Source organism: Pocillopora verrucosa, chromosome 6 (assembly GCF_036669915.1).
Source record: "Pocillopora verrucosa isolate sample1 chromosome 6, ASM3666991v2, whole genome shotgun sequence".
In the NCBI taxonomy this organism is placed as follows: domain Eukaryota; kingdom Metazoa; phylum Cnidaria; class Anthozoa; order Scleractinia; family Pocilloporidae; genus Pocillopora; species Pocillopora verrucosa.
In genome coordinates this window covers 127312-145665 of record NC_089317.1, presented here as the reverse complement: position 1 = coordinate 145665, position 18354 = coordinate 127312, and the positions used below count along the sequence as shown (strand labels likewise).

At 39.7% G+C, this 18354-nt stretch overlaps 3 protein-coding genes across 7 annotated transcripts in view; 2 read left to right on the top strand and 1 right to left on the bottom strand.

Annotated features, from left to right (window-relative positions):
- The first annotated feature begins 70 nt into the window (after window positions 1-70).
- Window positions 71-4370, top strand: LOC131788304 (intraflagellar transport protein 57 homolog). The gene is made up of 15 exons (XM_059105393.2): window positions 71-319; window positions 556-664; window positions 755-808; window positions 917-970; window positions 1212-1276; window positions 1373-1463; window positions 1643-1720; window positions 1813-1935; window positions 2079-2150; window positions 2504-2584; window positions 2689-2739; window positions 2829-2891; window positions 2997-3063; window positions 3169-3245; window positions 3784-4370. Exons 1-15 carry the CDS (start codon window positions 159-161, stop codon window positions 3892-3894), a joined length of 1257 nt encoding a protein of 418 aa, XP_058961376.1. The 5' UTR covers window positions 71-158; the 3' UTR covers window positions 3895-4370.
- A 124-nt stretch (window positions 4371-4494) lies between these two features.
- Window positions 4495-8514, top strand: LOC131788305 (short stature homeobox protein). The gene is made up of 3 exons (XM_059105394.2): window positions 4495-6606; window positions 7415-7590; window positions 8145-8514. The coding sequence occupies exons 1-3, from the start codon at window positions 6381-6383 to the stop codon at window positions 8460-8462; spliced, it is 720 nt and encodes a 239-aa protein (XP_058961377.1). The 5' UTR covers window positions 4495-6380; the 3' UTR covers window positions 8463-8514.
- Window positions 8515-8600: 86 nt separating this feature from the next.
- Window positions 8601-18354, bottom strand: part of LOC131788308 (uncharacterized) — a 57687-nt gene continuing 47933 nt past the window's right edge. For all 5 annotated transcript variants that reach the window (XM_066168303.1, XM_066168304.1, XM_066168305.1 and 2 more), the window contains 19 exons: window positions 17364-18209; window positions 16887-17073; window positions 16507-16802; window positions 16241-16391; window positions 15851-16125; window positions 15175-15411; window positions 14906-15103; window positions 14583-14786; window positions 14296-14472; window positions 14029-14151; window positions 13686-13865; window positions 13301-13528; window positions 12908-13111; window positions 12623-12703; window positions 12040-12393; window positions 11715-11877; window positions 10929-11606; window positions 9752-10716; window positions 8601-9419 (listed from right to left, as the gene is read on the bottom strand). In XM_066168303.1, coding sequence (XP_066024400.1) covers window positions 9003-9419; window positions 9752-10716; window positions 10929-11606; window positions 11715-11877; window positions 12040-12393; window positions 12623-12703; window positions 12908-13111; window positions 13301-13528; window positions 13686-13865; window positions 14029-14151; window positions 14296-14472; window positions 14583-14786; window positions 14906-15103; window positions 15175-15411; window positions 15851-16125; window positions 16241-16391; window positions 16507-16802; window positions 16887-17073; window positions 17364-18209 — 5964 coding nt within the window. In that variant the 3' untranslated portion in view covers window positions 8601-9002. The remainder of the gene's footprint in view (window positions 9420-9751; window positions 10717-10928; window positions 11607-11714; window positions 11878-12039; window positions 12394-12622; window positions 12704-12907; window positions 13112-13300; window positions 13529-13685; window positions 13866-14028; window positions 14152-14295; window positions 14473-14582; window positions 14787-14905; window positions 15104-15174; window positions 15412-15850; window positions 16126-16240; window positions 16392-16506; window positions 16803-16886; window positions 17074-17363; window positions 18210-18354) is intronic.

Sequence of the window (18354 nt, the reverse complement as noted above, 5' to 3'; positions counted from 1 at the left end):
AAAAGTCAGCTATTAGAAGCGCGGGCTCCAAACTGTCTATCACGAAAGCGAGGCTTATTTTCACAAGATCAAAAATAACATGGCAACTATTGAGTTTGGTGTCGATTCTTCTCGCATTTGATAAAAAGAGTTAATTTCAGAAGCTTAAGATTTAGGGAATGGAGGGTGAAGGGCGCCGTGGCGCTGATGCCACAGCTGATAATGCCTCTATGGGTTATATGTTAACTGTAGGGGTTATGGAAGAAGTTCTCGAGAAACTAAAATTGCTTGACTACGAGACGGAATTCTGCAAACAGATGGGGTTCAGACCTTTGTCAAGGTAACAGCTAGTAAAATTTGACACAAACCTCGCAATTTTAGTTGTGTTAAGATGATTTGAGGACTATCCATAATGACAGGGATTGCTTCTGTCCAGAACAACAAAACTCTGTTGTGGAGCTCTTCAAACATATGGTCTTTTATGTGGAAAGAAAGATGATTTTTTAGCTCCTAGTCGACCGCGAATCACCAAGTTATAGTTGGTAATTTAACCCTTCTTTTTTCAAACATTGTCAGGCACTACTTTGCAGTGGCAACTAACCCAGGGGAGCAGTTTTTTACCTTCACATCATTAGCAGCTTGGTTGTTTACACGTTGTGACAGGAACTTTGAACAACCTCAAGAGGTTTGTAACGTGGAGTCACTGTTTTCTGTCAGATAATGAGTGCTTGATACATCCATGGTGTATAATTATTGAAGTTGTCTTCTTTTTCAGTATGATGACCCTAATGCCACTGTGTCCAGCATTTTGGATGAACTTAAAAAACTGGTGAGACAAATTCAATAATCATTTTATATTAATTCATAAGACTGATGATTAGTCACTAAATATAAGTTAATTTTTATTTGTGATTTATTATAAGTGACTTTATTTCAGAATGTTGGAGCAGATTTTCCACCAGCAAAATTGAAAACAGGAACAGGAGAACAGGTAAATGAACACAAACCTTATTAAACTATGTAATTTTTGTTGTTATTATGCATATTTATTATAATGTGACTGACACTACACTAAACTCTACTGATCCAAGGTGATAATTTTAGTGTAGTCCAAGAATGACAAGGTAAAAGTAAATTTGTAATTCAGCTTGCAATGTCCATTTTAAGTAGTTGATTAAATTATATGCAACTTGATATGATTGTGAAAATGTTTGTTTTATGATATTTTTTAGGTTTGCTATGTAATTGATAAACTTGCAGACGAGGCTCTGAAAGTCAAGAAATTTGGCTGGAAAAAGTAAATGTCCATATTATTGCATGTCGTTATATATATTCAAGATAGTTCACAAATTTATTTGTGTTGTGACGAAACCATATTTTTCTAACTTCCCAGGCCACAACATGAACAGGAAGACTTTGAGGAGGAAACAATGGAAGATGATGAAGCTGAACTGACACTGAACAAAGTGGAGGAAGAAATGATAGTGAGAACAACTTAAATCAAAATATTGATATGCTCACTGTGTGCAGGCATTTTCTTTCAAGCTTAGTTGATTTACATCATCTCTAATAATAAACTCTTATTTCCTTTTACCTGAGTTTTTATGTCTTTTGGAGCACAGATGTTTGTTTAATCTCTAACTTTTGTACCTCTTTTGGGCAGGATGAAACAGAGGAAGAAATTGAAGAAGAAGACAGTTATCTAGATCTGGCAGGAATGAAGCAGCAGTCACAAATGAATGTAATCAGAACCAGTTTGTGATGATTGTTGATCAATGAATTCATCTCAGGATCAAAATCTCTATGTTTTTTCTTGTGTCTTTTGCTATGAAGGAGATTACTGATTCATCAAAACCTGAGTCTGTGATGGAGTCAACTATTGATGCTGCCGAGTGGAAACTTGAAGTTGAAAGAGTTCTGCCTCTACTGAAGGTTCACATTAGAACTGACAACAAGGTAAATTTTTAACAATATTTCCTTTTATTTTATCTTTCTTTAAACTTTTAGGCAATCAAAGGTATCCAATTTAAGTTCTGGTCAGTGGCAGTTTGATTTAGGCGGGGTTTCTGATGGCGTTTTACATCTGTTCCCCTATGTAGGACTGGAGGACACATTATGAACAAATGCAACAACACAGTGAAGGAATTAAATCTTCTCTAACAGAGACAAAGGTACGATTAATTGGAACTCACCAATAGATTAATTATCATGTACCTTAATTGTTTTCATAGTTAATCTTTTGCTATTGAGAGGTCATTTAATTTAGAAATTGTCCTTGCTGTCTGCCATACAATTTTTATGAAGGTAGTTGGAGAATTTGATATTTGATAAATTAGTAGTCCCCTAATTGATATATTTTCTTTATTCTTATTTCTTGTCTGTTCGTTACTGTATTGATATTTTTAAAGGGAAATTCTGTCTTGATCATTTGTAGGAATTTAAGGGCTAATTACAGACTGTTTACTTTGCTGCCAGCTCATCACCATTCTGTATTACTCACATCTTCAACTGCTATTTCAATCAGGGTCATCTTGACAAACTACACCATGAAATCGGCAGGACACTTGAGAAAATAGGAAGTCGCGAAAAGTACATCAACAATCAGGTGCAACTTAATTAGAAAATAAAATGAATTAAAAAGATGTTAGAGTTTAGGTTCGAGTGTTAATGTTTGACTCGGAAATCATTTCTGCCTATTGTTTATAACAGCTGGAACATTTGCTACAAGAATTTCGGAGTTTACAGGACACTTTAGCTGAGGTATGTTTGTTAATATTAATTTTGCAGAGATGTAAGTTCACTCGGGCTACAATTTTGATGTGTCTTAATATATTTGTGTGTGTCATCAGACTAAAGAACGTTACAAGCAAGGCTCTGGGGGAGTAACTGACCTCACCAAGTCATTATCACAGGTTTGTTTACATGTGGAATTTTGTGATTGTTTTTTACTCCTTTTACCTGATGACACAGTATTCTGATGATAAACCAAATTGAATTCATTTTGTGTGATTGTTTAGATCACTGAAGAGCTTGAGTCTGTCAAAGCACAGATGGATGAAAGAGGAACAAATATGACTGATGCAGGTAAGGGACATAATTATATCTTTGATTTCATTCTGCAACTCTGGTGACAGTGACTTGTAACAGGGGAGCGAAGATCTTTAGTGTCATTTCAATTGTGTTATGCAGGTCCATTAGTCAGAATAAAACAAGCTTTGACAAGACTTAAACAGGAAGTTCAACAAATGGAAGTTCGTATTGGAGTGGTAAGTTGGGTCTTGTCTTTTGTTTGTTTGCCTTTTGTTTCGTTCTTTTCATTATGTACTTCAAAGACATAAAAAAATGATAGGGAAGGGGTTTCAAGTCGACTTGGATTTCGTTGAGCTTTCGATGACTTAGAGATGTGTCTTAGTATTGATTACAGCAAGTTTCAAGACTGTCGGAAACTTTTTACGGACAAGAATCCGAATACGATTCCGTATAGATCCCGGGACGTAACAGTGATTTTAGGCGTAACGCTTAGGGAACGGCAAATTACAAAAATAAACTCTGATGTTTCCCACTTACGTTACTTTCTGTATGTCAACCCAGTACAATTATTGGAAACTTACAGCAGACGACTTGTTCAGTTCTCACCGTTTTCCTAGAAAGTCTTTCTCATAATAAGGTAAAACTCGCTAGTCATGAAGTAAGAGTAGAATAGGTATTTACATTTTCAAGTAACTGCTGTCCCTCAGTTACAAACACAGACATATTTGTTCTTTACAATGTTAACTAATAAGGTTGTTGACTGTCTCTCTTTAGGTTGAACACTCCCTTCTCGTTGCTAAAATCCGTGACCGTAGCGCCATTAGAGAAGACATGCATGCCCCAGTCTCTGACGCAGCTACGTTTGGAGATTTCAAACCGTTTTAGACTGGACCGATCGTCACATGACGTGTGAAAGCAGAGTAGGAACCTAATTTAACATTACTTTGTAGTTCCAAATTTACTACGAAAGGATTTTCAGTCATACCACAAACCATAGTAAGGAATGGAACTGAAACTGGAAAGTAATCAAAAACGTTTAAATTGCAGTGAAGTTTCTGCAGAGTGTTCTTCAAACGCATCTGTCATCATTACACCTTTCAGCTTGGCGTGCTCCTGGCCGTATATTAGTTTCTTCTCGTAAAGCGTGAGGCAACTTTCTCTTTGGAAGCACACCAACATTAATTTAATGACTTTTGTGTGAAATTCCAGTGACTCATTTTACAGGTTCGGCGATTCTACATTTCCGAGAACTTTTCTTGTTAGAATCAATATTATAAGAACACCCTCTCCTCCCTAGAGTTATTCATGTAATATAATGGCGTTCATCTGATAACTGTTAAATTAAAAAGTGGTTTAAACCAGTGGCTTGTTTGGTTTTACTTCAACTCTTTATTTCAATTGAAGTTTGATCGTGTTCTGATCTTAACAAAGCCTTAAAAAATTATTAAAACCCAATCTAGATTTTAAAGTGACATCTTACGATCAGCTATGACAATTCGTCTACCTGTGTGGTCGATGTCATCTTAATTTCCTCGTGAATGGATCTGAAGCTTTGTGTTGTTTCCGTTCAATTTTTCTCTGTTCCAGTCGTAGTAAAGTCATTTGTACAGTTTACTTTGGTTTTACAGACGTAAAGAACCAGAGTCCTGTAGTGTTCAGTTTTCTTTTGACGCTCGTGTAAATCATTTGTACCTCGGCCGTTTGGAGCAGTTTCGATATCAACATCTGTCTCTCTGAACGTCCTCTGCTTTGAGCGAATACAACATATCTCGATTATCTGATTAAAATATTTAAGTGACTCAATGATAATTATCTGTTAACGACCGCAAGAACTTAATTGCAAGCAATTTTGTTCTGAAGGAAAAACAAGGTGTTCCAAAGGTATTTTTCTTAAAAAAGAAAACCTACTTCTTCCAGACGTGACGAGACTAATAGAGGGAGAACAACAATTGTAATTTGGAAGACCTCAACATTAGCCACGAAAGCTGAAACAAAAACATCGAGTCATTAGCAGTAAATTAAGCCATTTATAAGTTCGAGAAGAACTTCGTAATAAGAAAGTATTTATTAAACAAAATCCACACGAAACACAAATAGTCACATAACAGGGGGCGCCGTGAGTTCATGATGTCCCGTTGAAAAACCATGATGAACGCGAAAGTTACACTACAAACTAAATATGATTAGCGTTCATTTATTTTAAATATTGCCAAACTAAACTGATAGTTTTTAGGACAGATCTGTCGTTTTTTCTTGGGTGGTACGCTTGACGTAGAAACAGTGAAATTTTCGTCAGATATTTTTGATGACTGACTATCGCATGTCTTCTTAATTACCTGTGGTTTCAATGTTGTGAAGATTAAATACAAATCTTTCAACTTCGCTTGAAAAACAAGGCGGTACCACACTCGATGAGTATCTCACTTTTTTCTTCATCATTTTAATTTCAAGCCCCAAATGGGAAAAACAACGAAAGCGTTCTTGAACAAGTATTACTGCAAGACACACTGTTTACAAAGGCTCCTAAGTGGCTTTACAATTTTGAAAGTCCATAGTACAATGGAACAGTTGGCTTTAGAAGCGATGCGGCAAGATTTAGCGGGAGACAATTTATACTTCAACTCTGCGGGAACGCAAAAACGCCGCTCAGCATTGAATTATGACAACTGCTGGTTCCTTTTTTTTTCAACTGAAACCTGGATTCACTCCGTGAAAATGTGACTCCAGATTATCTCAACCTCGACGCAATTAGCTGGAACTGAAATAAATTACTTTTATGATTGAAAAGGATTACACCAGTGGTGTAGCGGTTGTTCTCTCTATCTGTGTGATCAGAGGCGTGAGGCATTTATCAACGGCTTTGACAGCTCTGAAAAGAACTTAATTAATAAGGAAATAATTTCTCAGCGGGACAATGCGACAATGACTTTTCCTGTGGTAAAATGGAAGCACACGGTATTTTCATTTCCACTGTGCACACTCCCAGCTTGAAATTTTACTTTAATAATGTTTGAAATTATTTTCAGTGGTGTTTTGTAGCTCGCGGTATGGGTTCATAACAGGACAAATAAATGAATGGTAGGGGGTGAAAGTTTAGCTTTATAAACTGTCACTAATAACGCAAATAATAAAGTTGATTAATCAGTGATGAGCTTTTAATTAACAATCCTTAAGAACTAATATCATTGTTTTGCTTGTGTGTTTTATTAACCGTGTCAAAATCCACTGGCTGTATATCTACACAGCGCGTCTGAGAAGTCTTGTGAGGCGAGGATCTAGTGAACATTTCGCCCAGTCTAAAGTGAGCTGTAATCAGTGTTATTGAGAGCAAGAATGCAACAATTAATTGCATAAGTGGGTATTGATATTCCATGGATGGTCTTACTGCTTTTGTGTCCCGGTTCGACAAGGTAAAGCCACAAGATTCATCAGCCACACAAGTTGATGGTGGCCGAGAGCAGGACAATGCTTCATCTTCTTCGAGCTTGGTGACTCTTCCATTCAGCATTGCGGAAATTTTGAGCGATAAACGAAATGAGCCAAGGAAAAAGGAAACCGAAGACATCAGTATTGAAATGAGACGGTATGCTGTGCAAGGTAGGAGAGAAACAACCAAATAACAGAACATTTCGTCTTTGTTCGCCGTAAGGTTGAATTTATTACTATCTCACTGTAGTTTAAACTACTTTCAGAATAACTATTTCTATTTTCTAGAAATTAATTCCTAAATGCAAAACGGGACATTTTCCTGTGCCATTGTTATAAACATAACTTGAGACACTACAAGGAAGTCACTGCGTTCCTGAAATTCTCATCAAAAAGGTTAACGTCTGAAATAATTTATAAATTTGTCCTTATCAAGTAATCTATGGACCAAAATATGCCAATATAAACAGTAATAATAATTATTTATTAATTGTAGATTAAACAGTTCACTGCAATAGTTTATATTGAAAGTCCCAATTTCTACTCAGTTGGTATAAAACCATCTTACTCCGAGTAACAAGAAAAACAATTTGACTGATGAACTTTTGGGTCAGTCTTACCTCGAGAATTTTCTTATCGATTCTAACAAGACTAAACGTATCAATACTCCAGTATTTATAAAGAAAATTTTCTAAACCTTTTGATTCAGCCACGGAGCGAAGATTAGCTTAAAAGAAATGGGAAACTGCTTTGAGGTTTGGTAAGCCGTGGGATCACTGGACTCTCGGCAGAGAACATTCACATTGAAGCAAGCTTAACGTTCGTCAATTATAAAGTGAGATTACTTAAAAGCATGTTGCATCCTAGACAGTGCGTATAAGGTTCAGGAAGAACGTTTGAAATAACAGTCCATATCAAATTCGGATGTCTTTTTAAAATACTGATACGCTTATTTAATATCTGTGTATTCTTTCGGAAGGTTTTGACGAATCACCCAGACGAACAAACCGGTGCAAACCTCCGCGAAACAGGAAAAATTTCACGAGAGAACAATTGCGAGAACTGGAGAAACTGTTTGATCAGACACATTACCCAGATGCCTTGACGCGGGAGACACTGGCGAAGAGGATGGGCCTATCAGAAGCTAGAGTTCAGGTAACTCGCCGAACAGGGTCTTGTGGGATTGTTTTGAAACAAAGCAAGTTCAAAACTGGTTTGATAAGTTGTGGACAAACAAAAATGAATTCAATTGCCATCAATTTTCACTAATTCCCTTGGATAAGCACTTACTCACTAGGCCATAGTGTCAAACAAGCACCCGTCTCGAATAAGAGCCTCCCTTCCTCCCTCATCTCTAGTTGCAGGGTAACAGGGAAAAACTGTATCTATCGCCACTTCATTTATAACGTTTTAAGCTTCAGCCAGAAGTGAGTTAGCACAGGAGTCTGCGCCCTCCTTTTAATTGGTACTCCTTCTTTTAGGCGAGATTTTAACTAAGCATCAGCGCGTTTACTCGAGGAAATACGGTATATCACATCAAGGAAAAAAAAAACAATTGTTAATGACTTGATTTCATCTCACATTTCCAGTACAAAACACAAAATTGAGAGAGGGTACTTGAAACGAGGGGAGAGGAGTAAGACTGGGGCTAGGTTAGGTGTTCTGATGAAAAGCATGTCACTGTGACAATCCCGCTGATTTATCCACAGATCTGGTTTCAAAACCGTCGTGCTAAAAGTCGTCGGCAGGAAGGACCGAGTCAGAGGGGCTTCGTTGTCCCGGCTACCCCGACATACAAACCACCAAATCACGTAACTCAGCTACGCCAAGAAACATCTATCACACCATTTACCCATGGTGCTTATAGAACTGGGTGTGTTGAGCATCTGTGCATGTGTAACCACGCCAGTTTTGTTACCAGTGTCAGTCAGGTTGATTATAATCGTCAGTTTAATCAACAAACAAGCATCGAGGATCTGAGACGTAAAGCTCGGTACCACAACTGGGGGGGGCATAACGTACATTGAGCCCGCGTTTTCATCTCCTTGGATCAGTGGAGAAAGGAATTACTTTAAAAAGGATGTTTCACTGCCTTTTTCCGTGTTCAGGAAACTAAAATCAAAGTTTTAATCAGACCAAACTGACCGTAATAAATTTCTCTCAGATTTCAAAAATAGTTCAATTCGATATTTATTACATTAATAGATATTACTATAATAAACTGAAATCATGCGCTTCATTCAATACAAAAAATCGCTTTTTCTCTCTAAATTAATGACAAAACATCAAGCTGATTTGGCTCTTATCGATGGACTGTCGAAAAACTAAATCTTACAATTATTTAATAGACTAGATGGCTGTATTGCACGGTTTTTTTGGATGAGCCTACACGAAGAAATGGACTGTCTACAACTACGGCTTCACATGTACAAAAATTTATAAAAAATAGCGGTTTGATCTAAAACTTCGATTCAATGTTTTCAGCCTATTCTAATTAAATATCTTGTATTGCAATCAGTGCAAATAAATAATATTAAAAAAATACAAATGTTATAAAAGCACTAAGTTTACTTCTTTGTTTTCTTCTTGACTGGTTTTCCTCCCATGGCTGTCTGTAGTTTTCTCTCAGCTTGTTGTTTGCGCTCGTGTTCGGGTTTGTTCACATGCTGCTCTAGTTGTGCTTGTTTCTCTTCCAACTTTTTCTTGAACAAGTTCAGTCGCTCCAAACAGTTACTCTTCTGCAGATTAATGGATTCCAGCGATGCCTTTGCAGTAGTTATCTTGGTGGTTGTTTGTCGAACAGCATTCTTATGCTGAGCATGCTCCGTGCTGCCCTCCGCTGATTCCCTGAAGAGGTCTGTTTGAGCCAACAGTTCTTGTTCCAGTTCCCTTAGATTTGCAGTGACATCAAGAGACTGCCTGGAAAGCTGAGCGAATTCCTGGTTCAAGCTGTCTACAGTGTCTTGCATGTCATTAACTTGAACCTGTAATAAAAGTTCACAAAGTCACTACTTATCAGAATCTCAGAGGTAAAGGTGCTCTTGTCTCGTCACGAATGAGTTTGGTTAGTTCTCAGACCCTATAAAATATTTCCTCTCCATGTTACATACCAGAGCAAGAAAGGATTTCAATAAGTTGATTTATCTTGCATATCTGTACATAAGTTACTTTGCACCAGCAGTTTTCTTGATCTCAGGAAAGGAGTTCTCTCATTCTCCCGAAATTCCCCTCCTACACATAGACATCCACAATAACGTCAAGTATCCTCAAAGGTCAAAACGCATCTTAGATAAAATATCAAAACACGTGAACATACCTCTAAGAAGGTTTTATAGAGGTCCTCGTCCTCTTTAGGCTGTGCAGATTTCCCAGATATGGGCAAACGAGTGGCATTGCGTGACAGAGCTTGGGCGCGGGAGACCTGTCGAGACACTCCACGCGACAACAAATTCCCACGTGACTGAGCGTACCGTGACACTGGTCTCTCCTTAGCTTGTGGTCCTTGTAGCTCGTGTAATCGTTTATCAATAAACTCTTCTGTGCCTTGAAGACGAGCGTGGGACGCTTTCTCTTCCACATCACCCAGGAAAGATCTCAACTTGGACTCGACAGCAAAGTTACTGTACTTGGATAAACGTTCCACAATACCTTCATGTGTAAAATGCACGCCATCTTTGTTCGCGCCGCGCAAAAGCTTGACGTCCAAAAGTCCATCCACCATATTCGCCTTGTCAGCCTCAGTATGAGCATCACCAAATACAGACTCCAACAGCACACGGCTGGCGCTTTCCAAATCGTCGCTTGCAGGAAGTGAGGACAGAGTGCGCGCAAGCGCAGAGGAACGCCTATATCGTGCAAAGAACAAGTCATCGCAAATTACAGCTAGGGCGTGATGGAACTCTTTCATAAATCCCGGATGGGAGTCGTCGCGTAAGTCTCCGCAAGCAATGTGCGCGAGGCAGTGAACCAGAACCAAAATAAACTCTCCAACGTTGTCCATTCGTTCAGTTCGCACGTATAAGATACGATTGTTTGCGTCGTAGAAGAAGGAATTTCTGTAAGCGTTCCTCTGTAGATGAGAGTTTGGAGGCAGCTTATCGGCTAGCAAGAGTGTGACAGGAAGATGATGACAATGAACGGCGAGTAAATCGACAATGAAAGAGCCAAACTTGTATGTGACGAAGGCCCGAGCAGGCAGCGTGTTCAGATCAACTGGGACAAGTTCATCGTCCCCTGTCCACAAAGTGTCATCCTTGATGTCAATATAACCTTCACCAGGTGCTGAGAGAAGCAAGTCAACACCAATACGTTACACAATGTCATTTACTGAGTAACCCTTCTGTACAGACTCTTAATGCAGATATAACTTCTGTATCCCATTACTTTAAATCAAAGGACTTAAACCGCATCGTTTAACTCTAAAAATGTTCTACCAGATACTTTAAAATAACACTGTCCACTTGACATTAGTAAAAATATTGATTTCCACTTACCCGAACCGCCAAACTGTCCTCCTTTACCAGCGCCACCACTCACTAACGATTTGATGCTTTCGATCTTTTGGTACAGCGGTGACGCCAGCAGCAGCGATGCCAGTTCACCTTCGCTCAATGGAGCTGCTAATCGATAACTGTCCGGCATTAGTCGCGCTTGCTGTACAGGGGGTGAAGCAGCTTCAGATTCGATTGTAGCAGCTACAAGGTTATCGACATGAATGCTTTCCTTCAAAGCGATCACCTCTTCAGCTTGTGCTCGATCGCGCTCAGATTGAACTTTCTCTTCAAATTCTTTCTTCTCCTCTTCGTTTCGAGTTGTAAGTTCAGTCACCTTAGCCTGCCGTTTTGCCTCGCGTCTTTTCTTTAAACGCTCTTCCAATGAGCTCTGCATCCTCATTCTATCCGCATCCATTTTGTTCATCAGTTTAGCCAAGTCTTTGCTGTGTTCTTTCAATATGGCTTCTTGGTCTTCCTTTGAAGCTCCTTGTTTGCTCATTTTGTCCATTTCTTGTTTCACTTTCGCCTTCTTTTCCTTCAGCAGCGCTTCTTTACGAGTGTTAAGAGCCAAGATTGCCTTTTCGTTCTTTTTCTGTTCTTCGTCTGCTTCTTGTTCCAGCTGTTTGTCGAACGCCTTAAGTTCCTCTTCTAACTTAAGTTGTTGCTCGGCTTCAAATGCTAAGTGACAAACAGATGCAAATAAGAGAGGTTTAGAGAAAAATTTATTCATTTGACTTACATGAATTATTGCTGTTCATTGAATTTTTTAGTTAAATTGTTACTAACCATCATTTTCTTGTTTGAGTTTCAGTTCATTCTCCGCTCGCTGTTCATCTAGTTTTTGTTTAACTATTTCCAGTTCCCTCGCGGCTGCCAGCGCCTTCTCAACTGATCGCCTGTGTTCCTCTGCTTGTTCTGGAGTCAACTCATTCAAAGCATCAGCATATTCCTAGATGAGGAGAGGAATAGCATAAATAAGATGAAGAGTTAAGCAAAGAGGGAAATTGAAAAGTTAACAAGGAATACCAGAACGAATCTCTTGATGCGACCACAATATTCCTAGAGCAAACATAAAATTAGGACAACTAAAGCTTTTTCCATCCAAACTCACCTGATAGTGCTTCTCCTTAAGCTCTAACTTGGCGCGCGCAAAGCGCACTTCCCAGTCTGACTGCACACCATGTTGAATTTGTTTCCTTTGATCTGCGTGTTTTTTATCCAGCGCGCTTTGTCGTAATTGTTGTTGGTTCAATAACTGAGCCCTCTTCTGCTGCAACTCTTCAGGATTTAATTTTTGTTTTTCCAGTTCTCTTAATTCTTTCTCGTGTTGAGCCCGAAGTTCATCGTTTTCTTGCGCATGTCTTTCTTCCATCTTGGCCAGTGCTTCATCAACAGCCACTTTACGTTCTTCCTGAAACATACGCTCCAAGTCTTTCAGCTCCTGACTTTGACGTTTTTCCAGAACCTGTAAACAGAACAGGTTTGTGTTTTTTTTCTTACTTAATCCACTAAATTAGCTATCACGTAATCAATAGTTACCATGACATAACAGTTAAATCAGACCCTACAGAGGATGTTACCGGCACGAATTATATCCAGATTAAAAGAGCAACTATGGCTTAGTCTCAACAACATTTTCAATACAGCTAAACAACAAGGTAATTAAATGATCTGTATAACTCCACATTTAGTACCTTTCTGATGACAAACTCGGCAGCTTCAGAGCCGTTCTCCCTGATCCCGTCAATCATAGCTTGCTTCTCTGCCTCTTTTACCTGACAGTGAAAAATGCATTCGTTTAAAACAAATTGGCACGATCTGTGAGTTAAAATCTGCAAATGAATATTAATCAAAAATTGATTTCATTTTACACCGTTGAACTCAGAAACTGAAACATCTGAATTAATCTCTAGCAATATAACACACCACAAAAGAAAAACTTAAAATTTTCCCCTTTCAACTGAGCACGTGCCACTCACGTGTTGTGTGCGCACTTCTTGCAGTTCTCTCTTCTGCTCCAACAATTCCTTAGCCATCTCTCTTTCTTGTTTACGCTGCTGTGCTTCTTGTTTTCGTTTCTTTCTTTCCAGTAGCTTCTGATGTAAGTTCGCCTGCTGCCTTTGTTTCTCCAAGTCCATCTTTTCCATTATTTCTTCCAGTTCTTGTTGATGTGCCGTCAAAAGCTGGTAGGCAATTAAAACAAAAAAATTATTGTGAATGATTATGGAGAGTGAATGACTATTGCTTACACGGTGTTTAAGTCTAACTTATACAGTTTCGATCATTTGCATGAGATGACAATGTATTGCGGAATATCGATTACTTCTCTCCTGGGAATTCTGAGCTGATTAAAAGAGAGACTTTTGGCGTACCTGTTGCACTTCTTCAGGTGACATGTCCTTAGAGCGTGCCCCTAACTCAGCAGCATGTCTGTCTTTCAACTCTCGCAGTCTACGCTCTTTATCAGCCTCAAGATGTTCCATAGCCTGAGCTTCTTCTGCAGCCAGTTCTCGTTCAAGTTTTTCGTTGACTTTCAGGGTATCTTGTTCATGTCTATCACGCATGTCAGCTAAGGTACGCTCCTGTTCGTTTCGTAACGCCTGAAAATAAAGATGTTTACAGAGATCAGATTCACAGAGATTAGAAAAAATTCATCAACCATTACTTTTTGAGGTTCAATTTTGTCAATAACTAGTTCGTTCTGCACAGTATATCGGAACTCACTTCTTTAGGGCAGTGTAGTAAAGTTGCACGAACCTGTTCTTCTGAAGTTTCACGTGGTAATATGACTTCGGGTACGATCACGTGGTCTGCGTCGACTGGCTTGTTAGCTGCGACGGCTTGGCTCTGCTCCTCTAAGATCCGCTGAGCAGCTGTTTCCTCTGCCTGCCGGCGCGCTTCTTCTTGACGACGCGCTCGACGAGCAGCAAGTTTTGCCTAAGAGGTAGAAATCAGTGTCAATGCCATTTTCAGTTTGTATGGTTCTACGACAAGTGTCATTGTGTTTCGCCTTAATAACTAACAGTCGCGGTCCCACCCTTAAGTGATAAGCATCAATGGTACAGTTGAATAATCCAGTTATTTCGAGGAACCATGTTACCTTGGTGTCCTCCAAGGATTTGAGTTTTCGTTGTTCCAAGTGTTCTAACAGCGCTTCGTTCTCCTTCCTGAACTGATCCATAATCTGTTGTTGGAGAACCGCGTCCAAATTGTCTTTTGTGGCCTATGTGAAACAAAAACCAAAAAAAAACAGGATAATCCAATTCAATCTACTGAAGATGACAAAAATGCAAAATCATAACAGATATCCTGTTTGAGATGACGACTAATGTTTATGTTTAAGAACCTGTTTGATTTTTAAGCTCACTTTATCAAGAAGTTCTTTGTGGACTTGCTGCACGTTTTGCATATGCGACTCATTGAGTTTCTTGGTGATCTCTGCAATATCACGCGCCTCCTCTGCCTCAAAGCTTGTTTCCAGAGCAGCTATTTCCTGCTCGTGTTGCTTCAGCAAAGCTGTCACATCACCACCTTCGCTTATAACCTGAAGTGAAAGTCACATGAAACGATAAGGAACAGAAACATTTTACACCAGCGTCCAGTTATCTAAAAGCACCAAAAGTAGATGAGCATCTCCAGCAATGCTCAGTTTACCTTGGCTTTCTCCATCTCCTGTTGTTCCCTGAGTTTCTTCAGTCGTTCTTTCTTTCTCTGGGCCAATTTCTCCCTAATAAGCGCCGTCTGCCGTGCCTGCTGTTGAGCCAGGTCACGTGACATTTTCTCCTCGAGTTCCATTTGTTCACGTTTAATTTGATCAGCTTGATCAGCGTACAGAGAACCAGATGCAACAAGATCATCCTGAAATAAAACAAGAATTTAAGTTTCTTACCCAGCAGCAAGTACATACACGACAAAACTTTGCGAAAGAAAATAATTATAAAATTTCAAGTGTATTCTTATATTGACGATTCTCTTACCACCATAGCGCAGAATTTGTCTCCCAACTGGCGTCGGTAAACATTCGCCTGTTCGGTGGATTGTTGTTCCTCTGCTCGCGCATGTCCAATAGATTCTTTCTGAACAATCACGTCTTGTACACTTTCTTGCGTCTTCAACACTGTATCAATACTGGCCAGAGGTTTCACATCATCCAAATGAATTTTGGACTTCTCGGCCTGTGAAGACAAGGAAAATTGTTAAACATCACTCTTTTTATTGTTATCTTTTGCCACAAAATTACTCGTACCTCCTCCTTCTGTTTTCTTAAGAGGGCGGCCTCTTTTTCCTCTCTTCTCCTCTTCAGCTTCTCTCTCAATGCTGCCATTTGTTTCTCTTTCTCAGATGCCAACATTCCTTCTAACTGGACAACTTGTCTTGCATGATCCTCCATAACCGCTCGCATTTCATCTTCACTGAGATCACCAGACAATTTGTCTGCTAACTTCTCCGCTAACTTTTTCATTTCGCCCGAACGGATTTCTTCCTGTTAATGAACATATGCTTCCACATTAGAAGCAAAACTCTCACAAAGTTGATTCTGTTTGTAGTTTGTTTATTAATACCAATTGCAGCCACGAGGCTGGATTACAGGTACAGCTGTTGAAGTTCTAAACCTCACTTTCTCAGGAACGTAGAATAAGTTACATGGGTGACGAAGTTCATTCGTTTTATTAGCAGTGATGTAACAATCAGGCTTCCAAAAAAGCCAAAAACTGGAACGTGAATTCATAACTTTTAACCATTAGGAAAATTACCACAAAATGAACGCTGTTCCTGGACAACGTGAAATGGAACTAAAAAACCTGTCATGTTAACTCCAGTGTATCTAGTCCCTTATTAAAAAGGAAAATGTCATGAGGACTCAGAGGAAATGCGTGTTAATAAAATAAAAGATTCTTTCTTTTTCCTGCTTTAAGCCAAACCTGTTCTTTCAGAAGCTTGTGTACAGCAGTCTCCTCTTCTCGTCCAGTCTGCTGCTCAAGGTGCATGCGCTCTGCATTCATTTTCCGAAGGAACTCACTAACGTCACTCGTTCCTTGGATCTGCCACTGCGGCCCAGCAGCCTCACCAGCGTGTACCTCCACCACAGGATACCCAGAAGCTTGTTGGGTATAGGTAGTAGTTATTGTGCTGCTATCTCCACCCATCACAATCATTCCAGGCCCTGGTACTGTTATGCTTGTGCCCGACACCACACCTGTGTGACAAATAAAACGTATTTGTCACTGGCTTTAGAGACGATGGAGAGGACGACAGACAATACAACAAGAAGTTAAGTTTGCAATTAGGAAAATTCCATTGAGCCGTGTTACCTGGCATGGAAAACTGTCCCTTTTCGACTTTCTCCAACAGTAGCTGGAGAGACTGCATCAGCTCCTCTTCTCTCACCTGTCCACCAGCTGTCATACCGTATCTCGTGCCGTGTTCACCAGCCTCACTTGTTTGCTGCTGTTCAGTGGAGGCCTGCAACCGATCATCATCACTTAACACATAACAATTTCAAACTTCAATAATTGTAAAAATTACATAAAAATTATGGTTATCTAAGGTAATTGAGAGCAGGCCACAACCTACATACCTCGCCTTCCTTGACCCTTCCTGCCTCTTTGGTCGCTTTGATAAGTGCAGAGACGTCCATGCTATCTAACATCCCTTTGAGCTTCTCTGCCTGTTGGCTGATTCTGTCATAAAATGCTCTCAAGTCTGCTTGGTGACGCGCTAGTTGTGACGAAACGTGTAACGTTTGATCTTCCAATTTGTCATATAATGTACGAACGTTGAAGTTTTCCAGCTCAAATCTTACACTTGGAGAATCAAACGACGACCCTTCTGGTGAACCACGAGGTCCAAGGTCATAAATATGATCATCAATACCTAACATAAAATAAATCAGTAATAACGATGAGTTACAAACTCTTTTGCGAGCCTCAACAAACAAAACCATAGAAGGCTACTTACCAGGGATAGGGACAACAGGGATAGGTGCTCCTAGCGATTTGTACTTGGGCCTCAGTGCTCGTACAGGGAACCTTCCGATGCTCTTTGGGCGCCATATGATAACAGCAATCACAAGCATAATGATACACACCAGCATGAACACAATCATGCCCCAGATTACTGCCCAGTCTGGGGACAGGTTTTGAGGCTAAAATTACAAAATGTGAGGAAGTAATATAAATTAGGTCATTCAAACAAGAACTACATTTATCCTTGACAGTCGCCTCGCTGAACTTTCTCCTTTTTAATTATAACATCGAAACAACATGTAAAAAAAGTGAGAACCTAAAGATTTCGACTGGAATTGCGGTGTAAAGACTAGCACTGCGTGGGAAAAAGTAATGTTGTTGTTTCTTCTTCATCACATCAAAAAGCAATGACAAAATCAACAGTTTCACCCTTTGTAACAAAAAACTTAAATTGTTAGCACCAGCTTACCTTTTGGAGGCCGACACCAAGAGAGGTCAAAACTACCTTTGTTGTCGGTGAAATGGTGACACCTCCGCACGAAACACCAGGAGCAACCACATTCACTATTACCTCTCGGGAAGGCTCTGCGTTGTCATAAAACACAAACGTTCCATTCTGCGTAAAGACATGTACAAAGTAGTCCAGAGAGTCGTTCGATTCACGGATAAGAGAGTGAAGTTTTCTAAAGTTTCCATAGTCAAACTTGTCATTTCTGTTCAACAGATGGTTTTTGCGGTATCGTGGATAATGGCTTAGGCTTCGGTTTTCTGGGTTGATTTCAATTTTGAAAGTCAGTGCCTGCCCATACTGAAAGCAAAATGTTGGATTTGCGATTGTGTTGGTAGAAGGGGCAGTAGTCGTATTATCACCAACTGCCCTTCGCCGTCTGCGCGTCACGACCGCAGCATCTGGTCTCAACGCATTTTTCACATCATCAATAGAATTTGGCACAAGTGCCCGCACTGACTGGGTTTTTCGGAAAAACATAATTTCAGTAGGATGTTGCTCGTTGTCGTTATCATTGACTCCGAGCTCTTGGGTGATATTAACAGATTCTGATTTTCCTCCACTGTCCACGTACTTCAAAGTTAAAATGCCATCAGAATTTCTTTTTATGTACGTCTTAGTCCTGCTCTCCTCGCATTCAGCATCACAGCTTACGGTATAAGGGCATAAACAAATGCCATCCTCAGTGGAGAAGGACGCTTCGCTACTATCGCACAGTTCTTGACATTTTACAGTTTCTTCTCCAGGTTTCACACATTCTCCCTGAGCAGCTTTTCGAGCTTCACCAGTGCCGCATCGTGGGAATTCCTAGAATTTAAGAGTCCCAGTAACAATGAATAAAAAGTGCTGTAAGAACTTAAAAACAAGTTTCATTCAAATACAGAGACTCGAATAAAACAACAAGCTCATAGCTTGCAGCAACATGAAGGTACGTCTTGCCAGAGGAAAATTC